Source organism: Denticeps clupeoides, chromosome 12, assembly GCF_900700375.1.
Source record: "Denticeps clupeoides chromosome 12, fDenClu1.1, whole genome shotgun sequence".
In the NCBI taxonomy this organism is placed as follows: domain Eukaryota; kingdom Metazoa; phylum Chordata; class Actinopteri; order Clupeiformes; family Denticipitidae; genus Denticeps; species Denticeps clupeoides.
The window spans coordinates 4,739,443-4,763,733 of record NC_041718.1 but is presented as its reverse complement, the minus strand read 5'-3'; the positions used below and the strand labels follow the sequence as shown (position 1 = coordinate 4,763,733).

The following is a 24,291-nucleotide window of genomic DNA, read 5'->3' as shown; positions in this document are numbered from 1 at the left end:
CACCAAGAAAACGTTTGATTTCTGAGGAAGCTGGCCTCCTGGAGCCGGTTCTTGATTTACGCTGCACGGAGGTCACGGTAGCTGAGGGGGTCCCTATACTGCTTATTTATGGGCTAGGATTTTGTTAGCCACGCACAGCTTCAAATTTCAGTGATTTTTAGAAAACGCCTTATTTTGGTGTTTACTATTAAATTGTTTCATATTGAAACCAAATCTGTGTCTCAGTGTCCTTTGGACATCTGAGAGGAGCTCAGTGGGGCTGCTGCTGCACAGAAGGATCAATTTCTCAGTTTAGGATTTCAGTCTGACAGTATTCCAGCATGTTCCCAGCGCCTGTAGCCAATCCACACGGCTCCGTGCCATGTGCAGAAAGGTGTCCATTCATATTGCATGCTCTCATTGACAAATGGCTTTTATTGTGTGGATACCAACTTGCTTATATATTTTAGGAATCTGTCAGGAATCTGTGACAGGTAGGAAAAGCAGGATACAGACTATTGAAAAAGGGGATTTACTAAACTCAAAAGACCAATACATAGAAACTGTGAAAAGAGCAATGCTAAAATCATGATCGGAAACGGACGTGACAGATCAGGATACATTTATACACATGAACAGAGGTGCAAACAATCGGGCAATCAGGACGATGCTGAACTCAACACAGAACTCCGGTCCGGGACACCCCTCAATGTCAGGTTTACAGCATTTAGTGATAAGATTCCATATAAAGGTTCAGCTATTTCTCAGGCATACCGCTTCAACCATTTCAGATCAAATAATTCTATATAAAATATAATATCTGATGATGCACAAGCATACCATCCTGAAATAATATGATGTGCAAGCTACAGTTTCCATTTAGTTTTGTAAAATGGGTAAAAACATCCTTTTTACCCATAACCAGCTGTCAATCTCTTCTAACATATCAGAGAATTCATTATGTATTGATTTGGGGATTCATTTTCCCCTTAGTTTAGCTTTGTGAAACCCACATTGCAAAGATTAATTGGGAAAATTAAAAATATCAAGCAAAACGATAAAAGAAATATAAGAATAAAGCAAGATTATCCACACGAATATTGAAAAAAATGTCACTTTGTTGTAGACAACAAAGCTATGTTACAACATTTATTATAACTTATGTTAACTATGTTAACATTAGCAAGTCTAGTCTAGTCAGTTGATATTAAAATAATTGTCATAATAATAACCTCTATTTTTTCAAGATTATAATTTTTTGCTTTTCCCCTATGAATTGGTTGATTTATTAATTGGTTAATTATCTGTCTAAGCTTTCTTCTATTCCTCCTTATTTGTAATCTCACTTATAAGACACATCTACATTTATTCTGCTTGAAATAGGATAATTGCCTGTGATTTTGCTTTTCATTTTACCCCCTGAAAGGCACTCATAAATAAAATATGTGGACAAGTATATATTTCTTTGACTGGATCATGGTGTAATTAAGACAGGCAGGGGGATCTCTTCAAATGACATGAACGTAATACCAGGGAGAGAAAGGAACAGTTGCTTAGTTGTTGCATCACTGCCCGACTAATGCCACTGTGATCTGTGCATTGTCACCGATGCTTCAGGCAGGCCCGATGACAGCTGTCCCTTCTCTTCTTTCCTTATCAGACGAACCATCCTGGAGGACGGAACTCTGCGAATCACCAACGTCAGCAAATCAGATGGGGGCAGGTACACTTGCATTGCCAGGAACCCTTTTGGGACAGCCAGCAGCACTGGTACCTTAGTGGTGAAAGGTAGGATATCCAGATTTTGCTGCCGAGTTGACCCTTGGGGTTTCTCGAAGATAAAAATAAAATAATACATCTAATAAAATAAAACAATACATACTAACCCAAGCATGAAATTGATCATGAAATATATAGTTGTTTTATGTTCTGACTGGTTTGACAGCGACATAACTCATCCTGGGTTTTGTCAGCTTTGAGTTATTGGTCACACAGTGCAGTGGGGGCTGGAGGTCCCAGGCATCTGCAGTACCGAGGGGAGAAATGTTCCTTCCCTTCCCCAAGCCATAGATTGTGAGCTTAATTAAAAATGTGCTGCTGGTGCAGTTTGCTCTTTTCTTTGTCAGTTTAATAACCTATGGTTGTTACATATGCATTTTTCTCCTGGTTGACATAGCACTTGCATTAAGCTGAATTGCTCACTTGCAAGAATTTGCAATAAAACTTTTTTTTTTTTTTTCGTAGAGACGGTATACCAATGCCTTTCAACCCATCCCATGCAATACAATGTTGCTAATTATACTGCTGTCATGACCGCTGGAGTTTTAAAGGTTTAATTGGATCTGAGTCATGTGCCAAGTTGAGCTGCTAAGTGGTCCGGTATGTTGACTCATACCTTATATAAACAGGGTGTCCAACTGGGCTTCTTGAGGGCCAGTGTTTTCAGATATTCTCTTCCTCTACGATCAGCTATTCCTGATTTGGCCAATTTAATTTCTTCCAAGTATTAAGTCTAGGAGCTAACTGGTTAAACCAGGTAATGCTTTGTATAGTCAAGATAGATACCAGTTACATTTTTAGTAGGACAAATAGAATTAATTAGAACAAACAAATGACAGTTCTTGACAGCCCACACGACTGGCCCAATCATCATGACATCTTTTTCATTTTATTTGCTTTTTATCATTTTAAGCGGTTAAATTGTAATTAGCATTTAAATTTGATATGCCATTGCAGGTTCAGGATCTTTTATTATTGTGGGTGGTTGTTATTTTTATTTAATGTGATGTAGCTTTTAGGGGGGACTTCTTAAGCTGTGGCTCCAGTGCATCACCGAGTTATGATTTATGTGCTGCCCTAAAAATTCTAATATATTAGAAAGTGGTTTTATAACTCCACAGTGTTCACAGTCTATACACATGTGTTAAACAATAGTTGAGTATATAAAATATACATTTCCATAATCACAAAAGGACCTATTTCAATTGCTTGTGCTGGAGCACGCAGTCGGAGATCCATCTGAGCAGTCGCCTCCAGTGGTCTCCATTGTCAGAAAACAAACCCATGTGTTGTTCCCCTGTCTCTTTACCCCCTGTAGAACCAACAAAAATTACAGTGCCACCACTGAGCATGGATGCCACCGTGGGCGAGAGCATTGTGCTGCCCTGTGAGGTGTTCCGGGACGCCACGCTGGAGCCCACATTCAAGTGGTTCTTCAACGGCAAGCTCATTGATTTCAGCAGGCAGGAACACTTTGAGATGATTGGTGGGGTAAGTATTCGACTCTAGGGAGGCCCAACCACTAAATAATGATCATGCAAGCATCTGTGGGTGGGAAAGCACCGTGTCTTTAGAGACAGAGGGAAATGAAAATGCTCAGTGAGGAAATAATATTTTAAAAAGACTCTCCACAAGCAAAATTTTTCACTTCCTCGGGGTATGAGCATCAGGTCAGACAAATAATATTTCTCTATCCCTCAGGGGAATTCTGCATACCTGACAAAATCCCATTGGGATTGAAGCCTTGTTTGATTATAGTACAGTATGTTAGCTATATTTTCTCTCCCCCAGGTTTACTTTTGTTTTCTTTGTTTGTCTCAGTCACTCTGTGTAGTTAGTTATGCCCTCTGGCCATCCAAAATCACCTAAAAAGATCCAACAAAGTTTTTGTTGTCAAGTGACTTATATTTAGTACAGTACATGTGAGTGAAATTCTCATGTGCAAAGTCTCTAAAAGGAGCAGTGGTAACATATGGAAAGGCACATGATGTAATTAAAATGAGTGAAACAAGACTTTAAAATAAGAAGAAATTCTAGAAAAAAATTTTGTATGTGTATATAGGAACCATCTTAAAAAGCCTTTGGATCATGAGTAGGTTTTATCAAATAAATCATAAAAGGTTGACTTTTGCCTAATTATCAATTATCAGCTATCGATGGTGATTGAGCTAGTCTCATGGTAAAATTTAATAACAAAGTTATAATAATAGGACAAAAATGGGCATCCACAGGATGGTTTGTGATTATGAATTAGTTAACGCCATTGTATGTGTGACTGTAGAATATGACACGTGAATGTAGTGACCTTGTTTTTAGGGTACTTTTTTTAGGATTTAAGGATTTTTACACAAATTCATAAATGAACATTTAACAAAAAGAATGATCTGCTCATCCACACTTACACATTCTAACACTAACAGCTTACCAGGCTTAAAACAAGCCAGGATCTTGAATCTCTGGGCGTTAGCTTTCACGGACAGAAGTGCAATGAATAATTCATACCCCCACCCTTTTTTCATTTTTTTTTGCAAGTGTATAGCTTTATCACTGACTTCTGATCCACTGTGGTGTGAAGATTATCATACTTTCACGTCGTCGGGAGTCAACGTAACAAGTGTTGCGTCACATGCTCCAGTGTGGTTGCAATTCTGTCCATGCATTCTTGGCAAAGCATTCTGGTTGTTTTCATGTCTGCTCGGGTGCGCCTCCTTGGGTTGCCGCTGGAAACCACATCCTGTGATGGCGAATGGCTGCGAAACTATACGAGAGTCAAGGACAGAGAGCAGGCGAGCTCGTCGGTTCTTGAAACTTAAGAGCAAGTGCTTGTGTGAAGCAGGGCTTCAAAAATTAATACAAGTGTACCATCAAAGGTGATTTTATATACAAGCAACAAATGAACAATCATGTCATTAGGTCTTCACAGTCCTTTACTGGTTGCAATAAGGGGCAGTGGTGGCCTAGCGGTTAAGGAAGCAGCCCCGTAATCAGAAGGTTGCCGGTTTGAATCCTGATCCGCCAAGGTGCCACTGAGGTGCCACTGAGCAAAGCACTACTCCCCGGGCGCCTGTCATGGCTGCCCACTGCTCACTCAGGGTGATGGGTTAAATGCAGAGGACAAATTTCACTTTGTGCACCGTGTGCTGTGCTGCTGTGTATCACAATCACTTCACGTTGCAATATAAGTATTGTTAATTGCCACGTAATGCATAACCATAGGGTTGTGAGTTCAAATCCCAAGTCGCCAAGGTGCCCAATTTTGTTGTGCTCTCTTCTGATGATTAAAATGCATCACCTGTTGAAGGTGGACGAGAGTTTCAAATCAAATTAACATTTTATTTTTAAAAATGACATTTATTTAAACAACATGCAAAACACTTTTACCAATCACTGAAACAAATCTACAAGCAGCGAATCATACAGAAAGAATAGGTACTAAAGACCAGACGTTCGTGTTTGCTGATCGATCATTTACTACGGGTCGGCTCGGGCTCAGGCCAAGAATTACAACTTTATTGCTGGCACGAGTTTGTGTGGACATCTGGTGCATTTCTGTGTTTTATAATCACTAATTAGGGTCAATGACACCTCCCACCCGCCAACTCACACACACTAAAAATTTTTGGAAAACTACTATACCACAGTGAGAGTTTACACTTTAGGATTGACTCTGGTCTGCACACGCCCAAGTAGCTCATAATGGGTAAGATCGAGGCACAGTACAAAAGATGAATTCTTCACATCTATGTTATTAGAAACAATGCTGACTAAATTTGCTTGTTTCCTACAGCTATGTTTCCTACATAACATAAGGCAAGACATATGGCATACCGCGAAAATGCATAAAACGCATGAACACTACCGTTCAAATGTTTAGGGTCATTTAAACATGTTTTTGTTTTTCCGTGAAATGGGATTTAATTGAAATAAATTACCCACATCTGCTGATGTGGTTTGGGCCAGTTGAATTGCATCTTTAGTCAGTGTAACTGACTGTACCAGCTGTACCAATGAATAAAGCTTTTAAAGGGACAGACGTGGCTTAACAAACACAGCATCCCACTTGAACTCAACATTAATTGTTGCTGATAAAGTTCTGATCTGGGTTCCTCTCGTAATGTTTAAGATAACCAGGTGTTGGTGTGGGATTTCCAAAGCCCAGGATATCTGTAATCCTTAGATGAACAGCAGCACCAGTGACTCCAAAAAACCTTACAGACACATTTGTCATTTCATGTCAGAGTGAATCTATCACATGGTTGCAGGGTGGTTCGCAATGTGTCCTCACACCTCCAAGACTCGGACTGAGCTCAGTGTGTTGGTGCAGGTTTCCTCTGGGTGCTCCGTTTTTTCTCACCGCACTAGCTGAATTGGCAACTCGGAATTAGCTGAAGGTGTGTGTAACCCACCCTGGGTTAGGCCCGGTCCTGTGCCCAGTGTCCTGGGATGAGTGCTGAGCTAATGGTGTGTATCCAAAAAAAGTGTTTAAAAGGGAGGAGCCCATAGAAATAATTTACTGCTTTCCTAAATCTGGGCTATTTAAACCAAATGTGTAAACAAAATGTGTCCTCTCCATTAAACCCATCACATTGGTGAGCAGTAGGCACACATGACAGGTGCCCAGGGAGCAGTATGTGGGGATGGGACCTTGATCAAGGGGACCTCAGTGGCACCTTGGTGGTTCAGGATTTGAACCTGCAACACTTTGGTTATGTCACGTCCATGCGGGAATGACGCGACGGGTGAACGTAGAGGAGGACGAGGAGTGACGAGGAACGAAGAATGAAGGACGCTTTCACCTGACATCACGGAACAGGGGTTTAATTGGTGAATCACAGGACAGGGGAGACATCCGAGACGAAGACGCTGGTGAACATAGAACATAACTTCAAAGACCTGACCGCGGACAGAAACGAACAGGGCAGCTTTATACAATTAACACAGGTGAAAACGATTAGGGAACATTACACATGACAACAATGAAACTCCGGTCCGGATCCTGGACCGGAGTAACCCCCCATTTCGGACCGGATCCTGACAGGTTACAAGTCTTTAGCCACTAAGACACCTGAGCATAAACCGCACATCCCTTTTTTCCATCTCCCACTGCCCTCTACGCTCTTAAAACTCCTTGCCCACATTAGCCAACATGCTATATGTTATAGGGTCATGTTATATTTGCCACATTGTGGATTTGGGTGTTTTTCTCAGGTCATATCAGACTGTGCACAGGTTTATCTGTAAGCCCAGCAAACAATCAATAAAACAAGTGGTGTCAATTGATTTAAAATATTAATTACATGCTTATGTCTGCTTACATTTTATGCAAGAATCGCATTATTTTAGTTTGTTTGGCTTTTAAGATTACTGACCAGTCTTGCCCCTAGCAAATCTTTGACAGGCACAATAAACAATAAAATGCGAAGTGAATCCTAATGCAAATTCACATCAGGAATTCAATCAAAAGCATGCATCAGTGTACCTTTAATATAACATAAGTGCACTCAGCATGGTGTGTAACATTGTTTTTTTTTTATTAATTTGTTTTTGCCAGCTTGGTTGTAAAGTGGACCAAAGAAACAGCACTATCAATCCAAAATGTGTTTTCGGTTGCCATTCAATAAAAATCTGTTTGCATTATTGTGCAGTAAAAGCAACTGAAAACTAAAAATACATGGTGAAATAACTGGAGAGGGTTGCTGGGATCAGGGTATATGATTAATCTGTGCCAAAAAAAAATTAATTATGCATCAAGGTTCTCAGATTAATCACAAAAACATTAGCTGCATTAACAAAAGGACACGAATAAATCACAATTTCAACATCTGTTCCCAATTTACCCACAGGAACTGTAGCACCACGGACAGCTCCTCTACATGGTCCTATATTTTGAGTTTCTTGAAATAAGTGCCTGTACTGCATGATCTGACATCTCCATAATCATAGCAACAAACAATGCTTGTTCAAGGCTTCTGCTATACCATGGGGCAAAAAAGTATTCGGCAGCCACCGATTTTGCAAATTGTCCCACTTAAAATAATGAGAGTAATTTTCATCATAGGTACACTTCAGCTATGACCAGGAACAATTAAACAATGCAGGAAATTCCATTGTATGATTTGAAAAAAAATATATATGTTGTGCAGAAAATAAGTATTTAGCACCTACAAACAAGTAAGAATTCTGTCCCTCACAGACCTGTTACTTCTTCTTTATGAAGCTCTTGTGTCCTTTTCTCGTTACCTGGGAAGAATGCAGAGTTGCATCCCAAGAACACCACACCCACTGTGAAGCATGGGGGGGTAGAAACATTATGCTTTGGGGCTGCTTTACTGCAAAGGGGACAGGACGACAGATCTGTATTAAGGTCATGTATTGTGAGATCTAGGGGAAACGTCTCCTTCCATCAGTGAGAGCGATGAAGAGAATCTGTACCCAGTGACAGCCCCAAAACATCACAGCTCTTGAGAAGATCTGCATAAAAAATGGGCCAAAATACCAGCTACAGTGTGTGTGCAAACTTGATGAAGACCTACAGGAAACATTTGACCTCTGTTAGTTAGTATTGAGGTGAACACTTGCTATTGACCAAACAGCACATTATACAAATACATTCTTTAAAAATAATACAATTTTTATAATACAACAATACAATTTATATAATACAATAATGATTTTCTCACAGTTTTAATTTGTACAACTTGTACAAATTCAGTGGTTGCCAAATACTTTTTTTGCCCCATTGTAAGTTCAGTACATGAATTTGGCTTAACACAAATGTGTGTTATATGCCTTACATCCATGCTGATCAATAACCTATGCTATCCATGTAATTAACAAGAGCAGTTTATGGTCTAGAAGATATTATTATGCTAGGGCTCCAATTAATTGTGCCAGGGTCTGTTGTATCTGCAGATTTCTGAGGGGTGATAACCTTTTGGTTACCTGCTCAGACCAAGGTGTCAGGACCCTAATCAAATGTTAGTGCTCTAATTAGTCATTTAATTAGGGTGTTGCAGCAACAAACTCAAATATACCCTGAAATTGGCCACCACTTTGTAATGGAGTCTCCATGAGCAGAATACGGAGTGCGAATTGTCACTATCAATAGTCACGTTTGTATCTGGTTGCAGGTGTCAGCCGGTGATCTGATGATCAGAAACGTTCAGCTGAAGCACTTGGGGAAGTACGTCTGCATGGTGCACACTCTGGTGGACAGTGTGTCGGCGGCAGCTGACCTTGTTGTAAGAGGTACTTACGTCTCCAGAGCGGTAATTGTATTTAGAAATTGTTCATCAACCCAAATGTTAGGAATGTTCCACACAGTACAACTCCACTGTCATTTTTTTAGCCCCTCACCTCACTCTTTCTAAAGAATCTGAAATTTGTTAGTGCTGCACTTGACATTCCACCAGAACCTTTGTATTCCTATCATCAATTGAAGGATCTTAAAAATCGCTCTTTGAATATTAAGTGAATGGTCTTTTGTAGCTGTGCCTGCTTTTGTCCAAGCCATTGTAACCTTGTCACCTGGCCTTTTGTGGCAGAGAACAAGGCATTTCAGTGCTCCTGTCCTTTTCATGTCTTTTGCATGGCCTCTGGCAGGCTCGCCTTGTGCTCCAGAGGGAATAGTCGTTGGTGAGCTCACTTCCACAAGTGCACAAATCTCCTGGCTCCCAGGGTCTGACAACCACAGTCCCATCAGCAGCTACATCATTCAGGCAAGGACCCCGTTCTCCATTGGCTGGCAAGCTGTCAAAACAGGTAGTGTTTCCTTTAGATTTACATATTTAATGAACATATCATATTTGGTGATGTTTAATGGTACTGCTTTTTTCTTGAGACCATGACTAAAATAACACCAGTTTTTCAGATGTATTTTAAGGAAATAAATGTCTTATGTTCATTGTATACTTGCAATATTTGCAATACTGTGGTCTGTAGCAGTCGTCTAAGCATTTCACTGCATATCATACTGTGTATGACTATGTATGTGACAAATAAAATTTTAATTTGACCAATACAGTATAAATCTATATATGTAGAAATGTATATAAATGTCTGTATACATTTTTCCATTTAATTCTCATTAGTTAAAATGCTGTTGACAAAATTTGCAAATCAGCAATAACTTCTTCATGTAAAAGCATCACTTTCATACGTGATTGGAAATAAAAAAAATTCTGAATAAAATGATCAGGTTACTATTTATTTACTACTGTGCAGAAGGGGTCATATCTCACTCACAGCAACGTTGAAGAAAACTGCACTTAAATTGTTGGAAATTTGGTACTGTACTATAATTGAGGAAAACCAGAATTTGTTCTCATGAAAAAAAGAATTGCAAATGGTAAGTTTAGAATTGCAAGTTTAGAGCATCGTTACATTACTAGTAATGAGTATAAGGTTAATATCATGTTAATAATGTATGTAGTACAAGTAAAAAAAATACCCACTTGAAAGAGTAGACCTACTTAAGACCTCCTTAAATACAGTAATCATGTATTTGTACTTTGTAACTTGTGTCAGACTGGCTGATATATTCTACAAACAATGAAAAATAGTCCTATCAATGGCCTAACTGTAGGTCATGTTGCTAAAAAGTGTCAGTCAGGCAGTGGTTAGATTCTTGTCCATTTACATTCTAATCTGCAAAAATATGGTCAATGACCTATCAGCATGCCTTCAAATGCCCATTAGCCAATCAGAGTGAGGTCAGAAGCTGACTGTGGTACAGCGAGCCTTGTTAGTGAAACTGCTCACCTTTGTTGGAATATCAAATCATAATCATCTCACTGTGATTGTCGATGCATGCAGCTTTATAATCATCTACTCTATGTCTTTTGAAGCCGCCTGTAATGAGACGCACGGGGGGGAGGGCTGGGTTCGCTCACTCGGTGTCCTATATGTGCATACTAATGCACTTCCTTCAAGCACTGCTTGCTGTGTTTTTTTGTGCATTTCACACCCATCTCTGATCCTCCTTTTAATCTGCCACTCGTCCATTCCCAGTTCCTGACTACGTACCTGGGCAGATGCTGCACGCAACCGCGGTGGAGCTGAACCCCTGGGTGGATTACGAATTCAGGGTGGTGGCGATCAACGGCGTGGGTGTGGGAGAGCCCAGCATGCCCTTTCAGCAAATGCGCACCAGAGCAGCAGGTACGTTGCCTTCATCCCTCTCCCTCTATTCCGCCTTGGCAGACACATCAATCTCGCTGCTTCAATGTCATTTGACTCTCTAATTAGTTCAAATTGCAGGCAGTGCTCCTCGTTTGAAATCCAGCTCTGCTGTTCGATGTCAGTCAGGTTTTTTTTTATGCTCTGTTCTGATCGCCGGCTAATCTCCTCACAATTAAGGGGCAATTAAGAGGCACACTGTAGTGAGGAGTACTGTAATTGACGGCAAGCGAGACAGCGCGGTGACAAAAGGCACAGGAACCCCGTGCCTACGCCGTGGCGCAGCTTTGTTATACGCCTGTGTTTTGAAGGCCTTTCAGAAGCCCTCGCCTTTTAATCCTCGATTTAGAAGAAGAAGAAAAAAAAAGCACTCAGATCGGGTCGCCATTGACATGCAGGAATACCCAGAGAGAAGATTCATTTATGTTTGCGGCCCTCGCTGATCATGTGATGCCCACACACGCCGTCAGGCTGCAACTTTAAAGGCTTCTATTTTCGTTTGTTTTTTTTTTTCATGCAGCGCCACATCGCTGTATCACAAGGGAAAGTGGCTTTTTTTTTCCTCGAGGCCTCCCACTCACCAATGCAATGACATGCACACTGCCAGCTGAAGGCTGGCTTGGTCACATCTGTGTCAAACACAGACTCATGGGGTAATAAGGATGCAAAGAGTGCCTGGCACTGAAGGGCAAAAAAAAAAAAACAAAGGAACACAACAAACATGAATTCTGGTTTTGATGGCGGCTCTGGGTGACGTGTGCTTGGTGGATCCTCAGAAGGCCCTCTGGGCCACTTTAACAAGGGGACAGCCACTTGTCTGGGCTCTTTGAGGCTGACCCCTTGTGTTAACCCGCCGCTGTTATCGTTCTCCTCACATGCAGCTCCAGAAGTTGCACCATCCAGCGTGAACGGCGGCGGCGGGAACCGGGGAGAACTGGTGATCGTATGGGAGGTAAGAGCATCTCCCAACTTGATTGGTTCGAACGTCTTCATTACGGCAGGACGGGTTGCCAATCAGTCCTTTGACATGATTCTGAATCTTGATGGAATTCCCCGTGGTGATCCTCCTTAAAATGAGTCGAGCTTTAATTAAAAGCCGGGCTGTCTCCTTAGGTTTGCGCTTTGGTGGAATCAATGCACGAATCGAAATGAAGATCCTGTAATGATACATATTTGATGTGCATGAATGTGCTGTAATGATTTTTTTTTTTTTTTTTTTCTGTTGGGGGGTGCTTTTAAAGCACGAGGAGGCATATCACACTGAATTGTTATGTTTCTGTGATGCCTGGGAGTTGCATGAGGCGTTTAACTTTCACAGATATATATTTAATCTCTAGCACAGACATATTAGCTCTGTGGTTGAATGTCAGTGAAACACTTAATGCTGCCAGGAACCGATACGTACCAGAATCCAGAGACGTGCTTGTCATGCTCATTGTGTCATGTCAAATTTTTCATTTTTTGCGGCCTCACATGAATGATTCATTTTTTTCCGACGGTACGGTCTGTTCGAACTCACGCAGTAGTTCTTTTCATTTAAACATAGCCTGTTCCAGAGGAACTGCAGAATGGAGCGGGGTTTGGCTACATAGTGGCTTTCCGGCGCACCGGCACAGCGACCTGGAAAAAAGCTGTGGTGGCCTCAGCCGAGGCATCAAAGTACACATTCAAGAATGAGAGCGTTCCACCCCTCTCCCTGTTCGAGGCAAAAATCGGAGTCTACAACAATGTTGGAGAAGGACCTTTCAGCGATGTCGTGACAGTGTATTCAGCTGAAGAGGGTAAGTGGCAGTAGAGTGATAAACTTCCCGTTTTTTATTGGGATGCTAATTGGGATAGAAATATAAAATCATTAGGACTAGAGCTGTAAATCATAGCCCAGGTCGGGTCGTACGGGAAATGATCGGTTATCAAACACCAAACGCCCGGTCTATAGAACCTGTCCTTTCCGTATAATTCGCTGCACATGAATTTGTTTCAGTGGCTGGTAAAAGTGTTTATGTTGAAAATTTGTTTTATTAAATGTTAATTATTTTTAATGGAATGTTCATTTGATTTGAAACTCTGGGCCAATGTTGTCAGGTGATGCATTTTAATTATCACAAGAGAGATTAAAAAATGGATGCTGAAACAGAGGCTAGCACTAGCAGACTTAGCGACAGTGGGGCGGTTGTACAGCTGGACAAGGAGAGGACAGTGGACATTGGACGAGGACACGGAGGCAAGGAAGGAGGCAGCATGGTGGCATTTGGAGACTGGAGGTGAGGGGCAATGACGAGAGTAGCTGGGAAGCGCCGATGCGGCAGGAGTGGAAGAGTGCGGTTCAGAAGGGTTGAGCGAGACACAAGGCAGGGAGAGAACAGATTGGTTTTACCGGGGCAGGGGTGAACAGATTTGTGGCCATGGTTTGGTTATGGTGACGTCTTTGGCTGGGACAGAAGAACGGGTCGGCAACGTGTGTTTTCAGTATCAGAATAGGTTGTTCCAAAGCCTCAATGAGAGGAAAAGTAAAAGTCAATAAGAATGCTAGCGTCAATGTGGGGAAAAGAGTGGGCGGCACCCAAGATGTCCGACTGTCCTTTATTGAGGATGTTGTGGTGTCGGCCGTGACACCCGCTTACTTCCCTGCACATTTCCTTTCCCTCCTAGTCTAACACTCATAGGGTGTGCAAAGAAACCAGGCTTTTACTTGCCGTGCCGGGTCAGGTCAGATTCTGTCAGGCTCAGGCCAGGCTCTAATTAGGACTAAGGGCAGTGCAAATAAGGTTAATCAAAGTTTCTTAACAGTTCACTAAGTAGCACAGCTTGTAAGGACAAGTGCTACTAGTAAAATTCTTCTAAATATTTCACATAAACGTCAAATTTGTCATCAGGATTTACTGAAATGGAATGGAATGGAATGGGAAAAGCTGTAATTCATCCAACCTCCTCTATAAAGTGATATAAAGTCATATAAAGTTACTTACGGGGTGGACTAACAATTACTTTGATAATTCATGTGGTTTGATGAGTGATAAATGTGCTCTATGGTTTTAGTTTTGTAGAGGATGCAATCTGTTAATACATGAAGTTAGTGAGTGAAGAAGCTGTTCTGGTCATGATTGGAAGCTACAAATCACGGATGAGACCCACATAGATGGGGATTGCCTTGTGTGTATGGGAAGCAATGGCACTGCAAATTCCATGAATATGTATACACACAAACTAACACTGTTTTCATGTATCAGCAAATTTATAGTCGTGACACCTTAAACATGTTTAGTATTGCGGTGCCCCTCCATCCCACAGTGATAATTGACTACAGCATACCTCATGTGATTTTGTTCACTGCATTTAAATTCCGGCTTAACTAGCACTTACATGATAATGAAACTTAAAATCAACAGATTGCTCATTCTATTATGCTCTGTGTTCTTGTCTGGTTTAAAACCAAATTTGTTGCTGTGGTTTTTGGCTTTTTTCAGTCTGTGAAATTGTGATGAAATTAATGGCATTTCTGTTTATAGAGATGAACCGGAAGCTATCATGAGCCGATCAGCAGGCGATCATGCAAGCATTTCTTTCTGTCTTGTGCTGTTTCAGAGCCATCATCAGCCCCCTCGAAGGTTTGGGCCCATGCTCTGTCTGCCTCAGAAATCCAACTGTACTGGGAGCCCGTCCCCTGGAAAGACAGCAGTGGAAAGATCCTGGGTTATGAGGTGAGGTGCTAGTATCCAATCCAGGTAAAAAAAGGACTGTAAAGTTCCCAATCATCAGAGCTCATTAATGCATCCATTCATTTGATAAAACAGATGGCAGACTCTTCAATCTCCTTCCCTGAAACAGAGCTACAAAGGCCCATTTTTCACATGTAATCTGGAGAATGAAGAGGTCTGTTTTGCAGCTGCTCATGTCTCCCAAGGAGCCCAGTAGCCTGGCTGCCTGAGCGCTCTAGTATAAATCACCCTTCTGATGTGTGAACATCATACATCAATTCCCCTCCAGCCCCTCCCCTGTGGAACACCTCAACAGTCAGGTCGTCCCTCACTAAGGGAAAAGCCCTGAGGATATGGCCCATTCTCTCTCTGACCCTGGGTTCCCTATAAGGACACACCGGGCAGCTGAGCCCCACACGCCAGAGAAAAGCCTAGAAAGTCATTTGCAGCCTCTGGTTGCGAGACACAGAATTAAAATCAACAAGCACCATACGCATACAAGACCTATATAAACACAAGTACACACACACATCTGCCTCTCACAGTAGGAGATGGTGCGGTGACCTTGGTGTGTCCGGTCCAGGTTGTGTGGAGAGAGGAGGGGGAGGCAGCTGAAGATGAGTCTGGCAGACTCAGGGTCACGGACACCGTCGTCACCATCAGTGGGCTGAAGGGCAGCACTCCATACCTTGTCTCCGTTAGCGCCTGCAACAGTGCTGGGAATGGGCCCTTCAGCACCCCAGTCAATGTCACCACCAAAAAGCCACGTGAGTCTTCTTTTGAGAACCTTTTTTTTTTTTTGCACTTTTGCAGTTTTAACACTCAAATATATAAAAATTATTAAATACTCTAGAAATAACTATAGAAAACAATAGTTTTGTCAATTACAATAACATCTAACATCTTTTGATCATGTTGTACATGACTCTGGGGAAGTGGTGGCCTAGCGGTTAAGGAAATGGCCCCGTAATCAGAAGGTTGCCGGTTCAAATCCCGATCTGTCAAGGTGCCACTGAGGTGCCACTGAGCAAAGCACCGTCCCCACACACTGCTCCCCGGGCGCCTGTCATGCCCACTGCTCACTCAGGGTGATGGGTTAAATGCAGAGGACAAATTTCACTGTGTGCACCGTGTGCTGTGCTGCTGTGTATCACATGTGACAATCACTTCACTTATTATTTTTTTTTCTGGTAATTGGAAATGTCTGTTGATGGAACATCTGCATATACTGTATGTAGCCAGGAGAGTTGTTTTTGGTGGCCTGTTTTAATTTAAGTCTAGACTAAGAGTTTTAAAATAAAAAAGCGTTTTATTATAAAAAAAAAATTTAATTAGCCACATTTTAGTCAAAATTATCCATGTATACTGATGACATTTTAGCCTAGTTTTAAAAATGTCAAGAACTTATGACATTTTAGTAGAATTTTATTCAATTAAAATATTTTTTAGTCTGTTTTTTAGTAATGCAATTCTATCTAACCCAGTCAATATAGTACAGGTACCTAGTAGAACAGACAAAAAAAATATTTTCCTTCAGTCAAACCCATTTCATAATTAAAACAAGGTTACATTATTATTATTATATTATTGTTACATTATAGACTCAAGAATATACTACATTCATTCCAGACATAGAAGATTCTCTGATTTTTTTTTTTTGTATTTGTTTTTTAACACAAACATTCAGGGTTTTTTTCTCCACTTTATTGTAAATGAATTAAGTCAAAAGATTGCCATCGGCTCACCGAAATCTAATTGATGCTGCGATTGCGTATTGCAGAAATTATGTCATCTGTGTGACTGGATGGGAGAAGATTAAACGCAAAGAAATAACTCCTTGTGTTGTTGTGGTCAACGAAAATGAAGAGACATCTCGAAAACCATATTTTAAACCATAATTTTAAATGTGTATTTCATTGTATTTATTGTCACATGACCAGCATTTACGTATTGTCTTCTTCACGTCAAAAATGTTCATTGACAAAGAAATTTTCTTCATGAATTTAGTTCACAAAAACAACACTAGTAGAGAGGAATCAGTCACAATTTATCAGTATCAAATAGTCTTGAGCCTCAGTGGAATGGTGTGTGGAAGCTAAATGATTCGTAAAGCTTGGTTTGGGTTACTAGTAATTATCTTATTACAACTGAAAACAGCTGCTCTGATTAAAGAAGCAATAAAACTTGGCAAAACCTTATTATTCATTATTTCTAACTTCTCTATGTGACTTCTAATTTCTCTAAAAAGTGTGCCTGGAGTACCGAATTATGACAACTGATAGCCCAGTGGAGCTCCATATGCAAGTTTACACTGCTGAAGAATATAGTGATCATTTCATCCATACTGCAGGCAGAGGTGGGACGTTCGGGTTCAATAGGTCAAACCACTCACCTTTTTTCTGGAGGCTGAAACTAGCCTGGTGAGGACTTTTTTACTTTCTGAACCTGAACCTCCCACCTCTGACTGCAGGCTGGTATTACATTCAGCCAGACATGACCCAGTAATTATGAGTGAAGTAATGGCATAGCTTATTTTAATAATGCATGTGTGACAGCTGCAAAGAGCTACTTTAAATCTCAGGTCAAATCTTTTTTTTTTATTAAATGTAATCACAAAAACTAGTCCAAAAAAAACAAACCAGCACTAATTTCAACAATATTTTTAGGTTGTCTGAGGTAGTAATGTGGTAATGTGGGTAAGTCCGCTTGGCTGCCACTTTTTGTCTAGATTCTATTCAACTTTGCTGCCTAACTCCCACATTAGTTATCTCTTTATCTATTTTTTTATTTCTATTAAATTATTTTGTTTATCTCTTTATCTAACTTTTGCTGCCACATATCCATTAAATTACAGAATTTGACAATACAGTGGTACATCATGTTTTTAAATGTGAATAGAGAATAATAATCTTATTAGGGAGTTGCAGCCCATATTAGATAGAAAAACAGGGGGAGATTTTAAGGTGTTTATTAAAAAAAACTAAATTAAAAAAATTAGAGACTCATGCAGCATCAGTATTTTGGAAATGGGTTGAGGGAAACAATATTGGGGAACACAGAATGTGTAACAGGACATCGGCAATGGGTAACGGGGACCAGGAAGGAAAACATAAACACCACTCAGACTAGGACTCAGACTCTTAGCAAACGTGCAGTCAGTGGTTCAATACATGACCCGGAACACTTGGCCAGGCAACCCATTATAATGCGAGAAGCTGGTGTGGTGAAAAGAAACTTCCGGAACTGGTGCGGGAAGGTGCCATGGGGGCCACCGTTACAAGCACCAGCGCTATACTAGCTCTACACTAGCTGTGGTTCTGAGTACGTCCTTACACTGGGTAAGTAGTAAATGCATTTAAATGTGAGCTGTAATTACCCTGGACAATACAAAATGACAGAATGACGTTCCGCATCGTTTCTTTTTTTAATGCCACCCTGGTTCTTTTTTCAACTGCTCTTTTTAATAGACAAGCAGAAGCAGTGAGGGATGTATTTTGACACAGAATATAGAGCTCGGGCTGCGTTTGTCTCTCGACCATGAATACCTTTCCCGCTGTATAAACATTCAGGATGAGCATATTTCTTTCAGCTCCGAGTCAGCCTCCAGGAAACATCGAATGGAACCTGACCAACTCGAAGATCTTCCTGAACTGGGAGCATGTGAAGGCCATGGACAATGAGTCAGACGTCACGGGTTACAAGGTCAGGCTGCCCACTGAATGTCAGTACTGGAGGACTGTGACATTTAAGCCGGGCTTAAAGGTTGAGGGAATTCTTACGGTCACAAGTGGGTTTTTAATTGTTCTGCGCGTTCCTATTCACTTTCAACAGCAGCCACAGCCCGCGTGTACCGGGTTTATGTCAGTAGGCCAGCAGGGGACACCCTCTCCTCTCCTCTTGATGTTTCCCTCATTTCCTATTTAAAATGCATTCTGATTACCACTCTACAAACAAATTCCTTGCTGGCTTTTGTGGGTGTCTTCACATCAGAAGCAGCCAAATCCTTTTCAATCTGGCGCCGGTTCTTGTTATACAGTTTCAAAGGCCTTAACAGACACGCGAAACGGAGGCAGAGAGCTAGAGGAAAAAGAGGGAGGGAGGGAGAGAGAGTTTCAAAAATTAATTTGCTGCTGCGCATCTTTCCTAATTGATGCCGGCCTCCCTCAGTAGCGTGCGGCTGAGGGCGAGAAAGCAGCTGGACGTCTCTGATGGTCTCTTCTTAGACAGCCTCTCATTCAGGCCCATGTCTGCATGGCGCCACGGGGGATGCACAAGCACCTCCAATAATAATTTGCAATTCATGCCATTCTCAGTGGAGGGCCAGTAGTGTAATAGCATTAACTGCTATAACCTCTACGCAAGCATGGCTGGAAAAATAAAGTCCCATGCTGCTGCTGGTGTTTGTCCTGTCAGTGTAATTTGTTTCCCCCTCTTTTTAATATAATGCATTTTGGATTTTTTTTTTTTTTTTTTAACTTGTGGAAGAGATTAGCTTAACTCCTTCGGCACGGAATTCAACCCCATTTGCTTTTACTTATCCAGTATTTAAAATACATGAATACTCTTCATTTCTTTCATGTTCAGGTTGTCTACCGTCAGAACTGGCATGGCCGGACCAGTATAGTAGAGACCAACCGGACATCGGTTGAGCTACAGGTCCCATCTGGAGAGGACTACCTCATCGAGATCAGGTCACGGAGTGAAGGAGGGGATGGCAGCAGCAGTGGGCCGATCAGGATACCAAAGATGTCTAGTAGGTCCAGTATATTGAGTATAGATAAAGTATTAGTGATTTACTTAAAACCTGTTGAATACATTACAAATGAAGTATTAATTCTTACACCATGGATTGGATGAATACTCAAAACTTATTGGCTGCTAGGTATGCATTAGAGCTGTATAAGGTGCCAGGCATATTTATTTTCTGCTTTGAATGAATGTGAAGTAACCAGAGTGACCTCCTGAAAAAAATAAGTCTGGGTCTAGAATACTACATCTACTTAAAAAAAAAAAAAAAAAAAGAACAGACAGGAGATCAACAACAAACGCTCAATAAAAAAATCACAGTGTAAATGGAATAATCTGGTCCAATGCATTGCTTGAATCTGACTGGTTGAGCCTTGTTCAGAGACCTATTAAGCCGACCATGAGATTTTAATGAACTTCAGCATCGTGTGTTATTATTCACTGGATATTCTTCTGTCATAAACTGAAGCAGATCACTTCACCACAGTAAAAACATTTATAACACTGCTAATGGGTAACAAGCTTTATTAGACCCCAGTTAGTTCTGACCTTGCATTGTAATTTGGTTAGATATGCCCAACAACAATATTATTTAGTTTTAATGCCATGATTATGGTTGCAATGTAATGTAACAAATCATCCTAATCACCAGGCTTGTTGAGTAACAGTAACTGTACCAGTGTGTTGGTACATCCCATTGAGGGCATGTATTTTTCTGCAGTCGTTATTCATACCAAACTTCTGGAAATCTGACAAAATTATGAAATGTGTTGCACAGTCACTACTGGTGCACATCAGGCTTTTGTGTAGATCAGGCAGTGCACACATTTAGCCGACACCCTTATCCATAGTTGCATGGGCAGGTGTGTTACCCATTCAGCTTTTACCACCCCATTTCAAGTCACATTAAATGGAGTTCTAAACCAGATCTGATTTTAAAATATCTCAAAATATCTGTGGCTGTCTGATTCTGCATCGCTGTACTATTTCTTAATTTACTCTTAAGAAAAGAGCAGAGGGGGCATAAGTGACATTTTGTGTGAATTGAAGTTTTTATATATTTAAATCAGGACTCATGCTTTGTTTGGGTGAAATGTCACTAATGCCCTTGTGGTTCTCACCTCCAGGATGAAGTACCCTCAAGTACTGACATTTATATCCCCCCACCACTCTGTTTTTCAGGTCTGAATTCAAGAGGACGTAAAACAGCGGACATATGTATCTTGGTATTTGTATTGTCGTGGCTGTTTCTACAGGAGTGGTTTGAAATCATGTAATAACACAGTATGGGTTTTACTGGTTATGGTCCTGGTTATGAAGCTGCATTGCCTTACACAACGGTTCTTTTCACGTGCAGCCTGCTTTTCTGACATGAAAATGCCGGTGGTAGTGTAGTGGTAAGAGTGTAAATATTTTGTGCCCCCAGAATTCTGTGATGGCAAATATCTCTACATAAAAAGGCCTCAAAATGTAATGTAAATATTTATCAAAGAGTGCGAACCAGAGGAGGTAAATGATATTTTTCCAATGCTGTATACAAATTTAAATTATTAAAAAAAAATCTAAACTGATAAATTAATTTGTTTTCAGCATATATTTATTTATTTATTTATTTATTTATTTATTTATTTCACCCAAAATGTCACTTGTGCCCCTCTGGCTCTCCATACATTCACAATGAAGGTTATGTCTGCACAGATAAACAGCCTTTTAATCACAAGTGAAAGTGAAGCGATTGTCATTGTGAGACACTGCAGCACAGCACACAGTGACACAATGAATTGTGTCCTCTGCTTTTAACCATCACCCTTAGGCAGCCATGACAGGCGCCTGGGGAGCAGTGTGTCGGGATGGTGCCTTGCTCAGTGGCACCTCAGTGGCACTTTGGCAGATTGGGATTCGAACCGGCAACCTTCTGATTATGGGGCCACCACTGCCCACCTTTTTTTTCTTAAGCCCACGTAAGATCTAGTCTTTTGAAATGACAACAGCTACATCAAGACGTTGTCACAAATATTTCAATATGCAAACTTCATTTTTAAGGTTATTGTGCGTGTGTGAGGTTTTTCTTTTTGTGAGGACATGACTACCTACAACTTTAGAAAAGTGGTACAGGTCTCCAACCAAATTTGCAGTATTAACATTGATATGAATTTCGTTCTTTTTTATTTAGGATGGTAATATACATCAAATGAACACAACGAACATTCTCAAATCCCGAGATTATGCATAGTTATGCAGAGACTTGAATAAACATTGAGATCTCATGATCTCAACATGGGAAGAGGGACCAGAAGACCTGTATTTCTTTACACTGTATGGAAGGAATTAAGAGGAGGTGAGAAGTGCTGTCTTTCAGACATGTTATCCCATATAAACAGGGAATGAAACCTGTGCTGTATTTGCCCTCTTTGGATGTTTCGTGTAGATGAGGATCATTTGTAGCCAACATAAGGAAAAGAGGTGGGAATTTTAGTGGTGGGACTTTTAAAATATGAGTTTACATGAAATGCTACTTGTTCTTTTTTGAATTGTCAGTTTATGTATTTAGAAATACCTCATACCTTGAGTACAGTATTTGTGCCTCATTCCACCCATGTGCCATGAAATTATGGTTTCCAATATACAGAATGTGCAACTGGTATCAGCGCTCATGACATGCCTCCTGAACCAGTACGAGTAGACAGGTTATTCATAATTATGTGATATTTAAGGAATAATATATTTAATTTAGTATTTGTTTATTATTATATATAGTATTTGTTTAATTTTTTGAAATTCGAATTTCTTGTTCATTTTTAATTGCTGTTTTCTGCACAGATAACTATGATTTTCCTCAATAGATTTAATACTGTTGTATTAATACTAAACATGGTCTCTATGAGATGTACTGTAAAATGAATTCAAATAAATTTCATATTGAAATGCCTATTTTGTTCATCTTTTTTTAACAAATCATTTATATCTGTTTTGTAAATGCTAGGTGCTAAATGTTATCCTATCCCACCTTACCTCTCTCAGTCACTATCCTTAACCACTTAGTCCTGTTACTCAGGGACCCTGGGCACTCGGTCAAGGCGAGGTGCCAGCCTTCCACAGGGGGCACACACACACACAGCTAGACAAAACCTAGAGTCACTAATTCACTGAGCGTCCGTGCCTTTGGATGGTGGGAGAAAACCTGTGAGAATAGGAGGAGAGCACAAGGTCTGAGTCAGGATTCAAACTCACAACCTTGGAGTTGTAAGGCCACGTCGCTAACCGACGCTCCAACATGCTGATCCCTATGTTACCTGTTTATCATAAATAATTATATCAAATAAAATCCAGGGCATGCCGTACCTTTCTTGCATTTGTAAAATGATTAAAATGACAAAATAAAAAAATAAAAAGTTTCATTAAAGACATAATTTGTTTTGTAAAAATTTGAGATTTTGTGCGCAACAAAATAATCCTTTGGTGATCATGTTCTTTTGGCCAGACTATTTACAACTTGACCATCGACATTAGATTAAATAATATTCTCCATAACACTTTTTTTTCTGAGCAATGTTTAATGAATTGACTAGCTGGCTGCTGCACATGACATTAATTAAATAAGAGCTATAAGCTATAAGTAAGAGTATAAGTGATTTTACTGAATACTTCCACACATTTTGTACTCTTACCTTTTTTTGGACCTGCATTCTGACTGACATATGCAATGTCCCACTTTGCCTAAGATGAACTTCTTTTAAAAGACATGTTTCGTAATTTGACTGAACCAATCATGCTCTCTTGTCCAAGCAGGAAACCTTATCAGAGGTCTTTCCCAGCATGCACTGCAACTAAATTATTTTTTTACCGTGCAATCATTAATTAATGTTGTGAAATATTGTAATTATGTTCATGCAATGAAATGAGTTTACACCTGATGACTTGAAGACCCTATTTAAAGTTTTGTGTTTTGCACGATGAAATGTTTTCCCAGCCTTTTATGTTAATCAGGTAAAACTGTGGACTTAAGCATGGTTAGTTATTACATGAGGAACAATAAGAACTCAAAAAGAGTATAGCCTCCAGTTTCAGCAGAACTTCCATAGCCGTAATGAACCGTTCAAAGATAACCAGTTAAATATACATGATTTTACTTATATCCTTTATTGAAACGTGGCTCCAATTTTTATGAGTCCTCATGAGTCCAATTGGTTCTCATAATTAAAAAAAAGCAACTCTGATTGACAATCAATTTCACATGCTGGTGTCCAAACGGAATAGACAACAGGTGGAAATTATGGGACATCCCCAATAAAGACCACTTCTCAGTTTCTATGTTTTCTGGCTGGTGTTTCAGTCACTTTTGAATGCTGGCGGTGCTTCCACTCTAGTGGTAGCATGAGACGGAGTCTACAACCCACACAAGTAAGGTAGTGCTGCTCATCCAGGATTTACATTACATTTACAGCATTTACCAGACACCCTTATCCAGAGTAGTTACAGGGACAGTCTCCCCTGGAGCAACTTAGGGTTAAGTGTCTTGCTCAGGGACAAAATGGTAGCAAGTGGGATTTGAACCTGGGTCTTCTGGTTCATAGGCGAGTGTGTTACCCACTAGGCTACTACCACCCGCAATACGACCTCCAGCATTGTCTGCTCAAACGGTCAGAAACAGACTCCATGAGGGTGGTATGAGGGCCCGATGTCCTCAGGTGGGGGTTACAGCCCACAAAGATTGGTACATTTGCCACCGGCGCCCTGTGCTCTTCGCAGATGAAAGCAGGGTCACACTGAGCTCATATGTGACAGATGTGACAAGTCTGGAGACGCCGTGGAGAACGTTTTGCTGTCTGCAACATCCTCCAGCATGACTGGTTTGCCGGTGGGTCTGTAATGGTGTGGGGTGGCCGCACAGCCCTCCATGTGCTCGCCAGAGGTA

The 24,291-nt window shown here is 40.7% G+C and overlaps 1 protein-coding gene across 1 annotated transcript in view; it reads left to right on the top strand.

Annotated features, from left to right (window-relative positions):
• The window catches only part of cntn6 (contactin 6), an 80,334-nt gene extending 59,117 nt beyond the window's left edge, over positions 1-21,217 (top strand). The window contains exons 12-23 of the mRNA XM_028999142.1: positions 1,640-1,767; positions 3,077-3,249; positions 8,889-9,006; positions 9,361-9,519; positions 10,768-10,917; positions 11,817-11,887; positions 12,482-12,716; positions 14,518-14,633; positions 15,214-15,397; positions 18,220-18,332; positions 19,215-19,383; positions 20,559-21,217. Of these exons, the coding sequence (XP_028854975.1) occupies positions 1,640-1,767; positions 3,077-3,249; positions 8,889-9,006; positions 9,361-9,519; positions 10,768-10,917; positions 11,817-11,887; positions 12,482-12,716; positions 14,518-14,633; positions 15,214-15,397; positions 18,220-18,332; positions 19,215-19,383; positions 20,559-20,653 (1,711 nt within the window). The 3' untranslated portion in view covers positions 20,654-21,217. The remainder of the gene's footprint in view (positions 1-1,639; positions 1,768-3,076; positions 3,250-8,888; positions 9,007-9,360; positions 9,520-10,767; positions 10,918-11,816; positions 11,888-12,481; positions 12,717-14,517; positions 14,634-15,213; positions 15,398-18,219; positions 18,333-19,214; positions 19,384-20,558) is intronic.
• Positions 21,218-24,291: the final 3,074 nt, after the last annotated feature.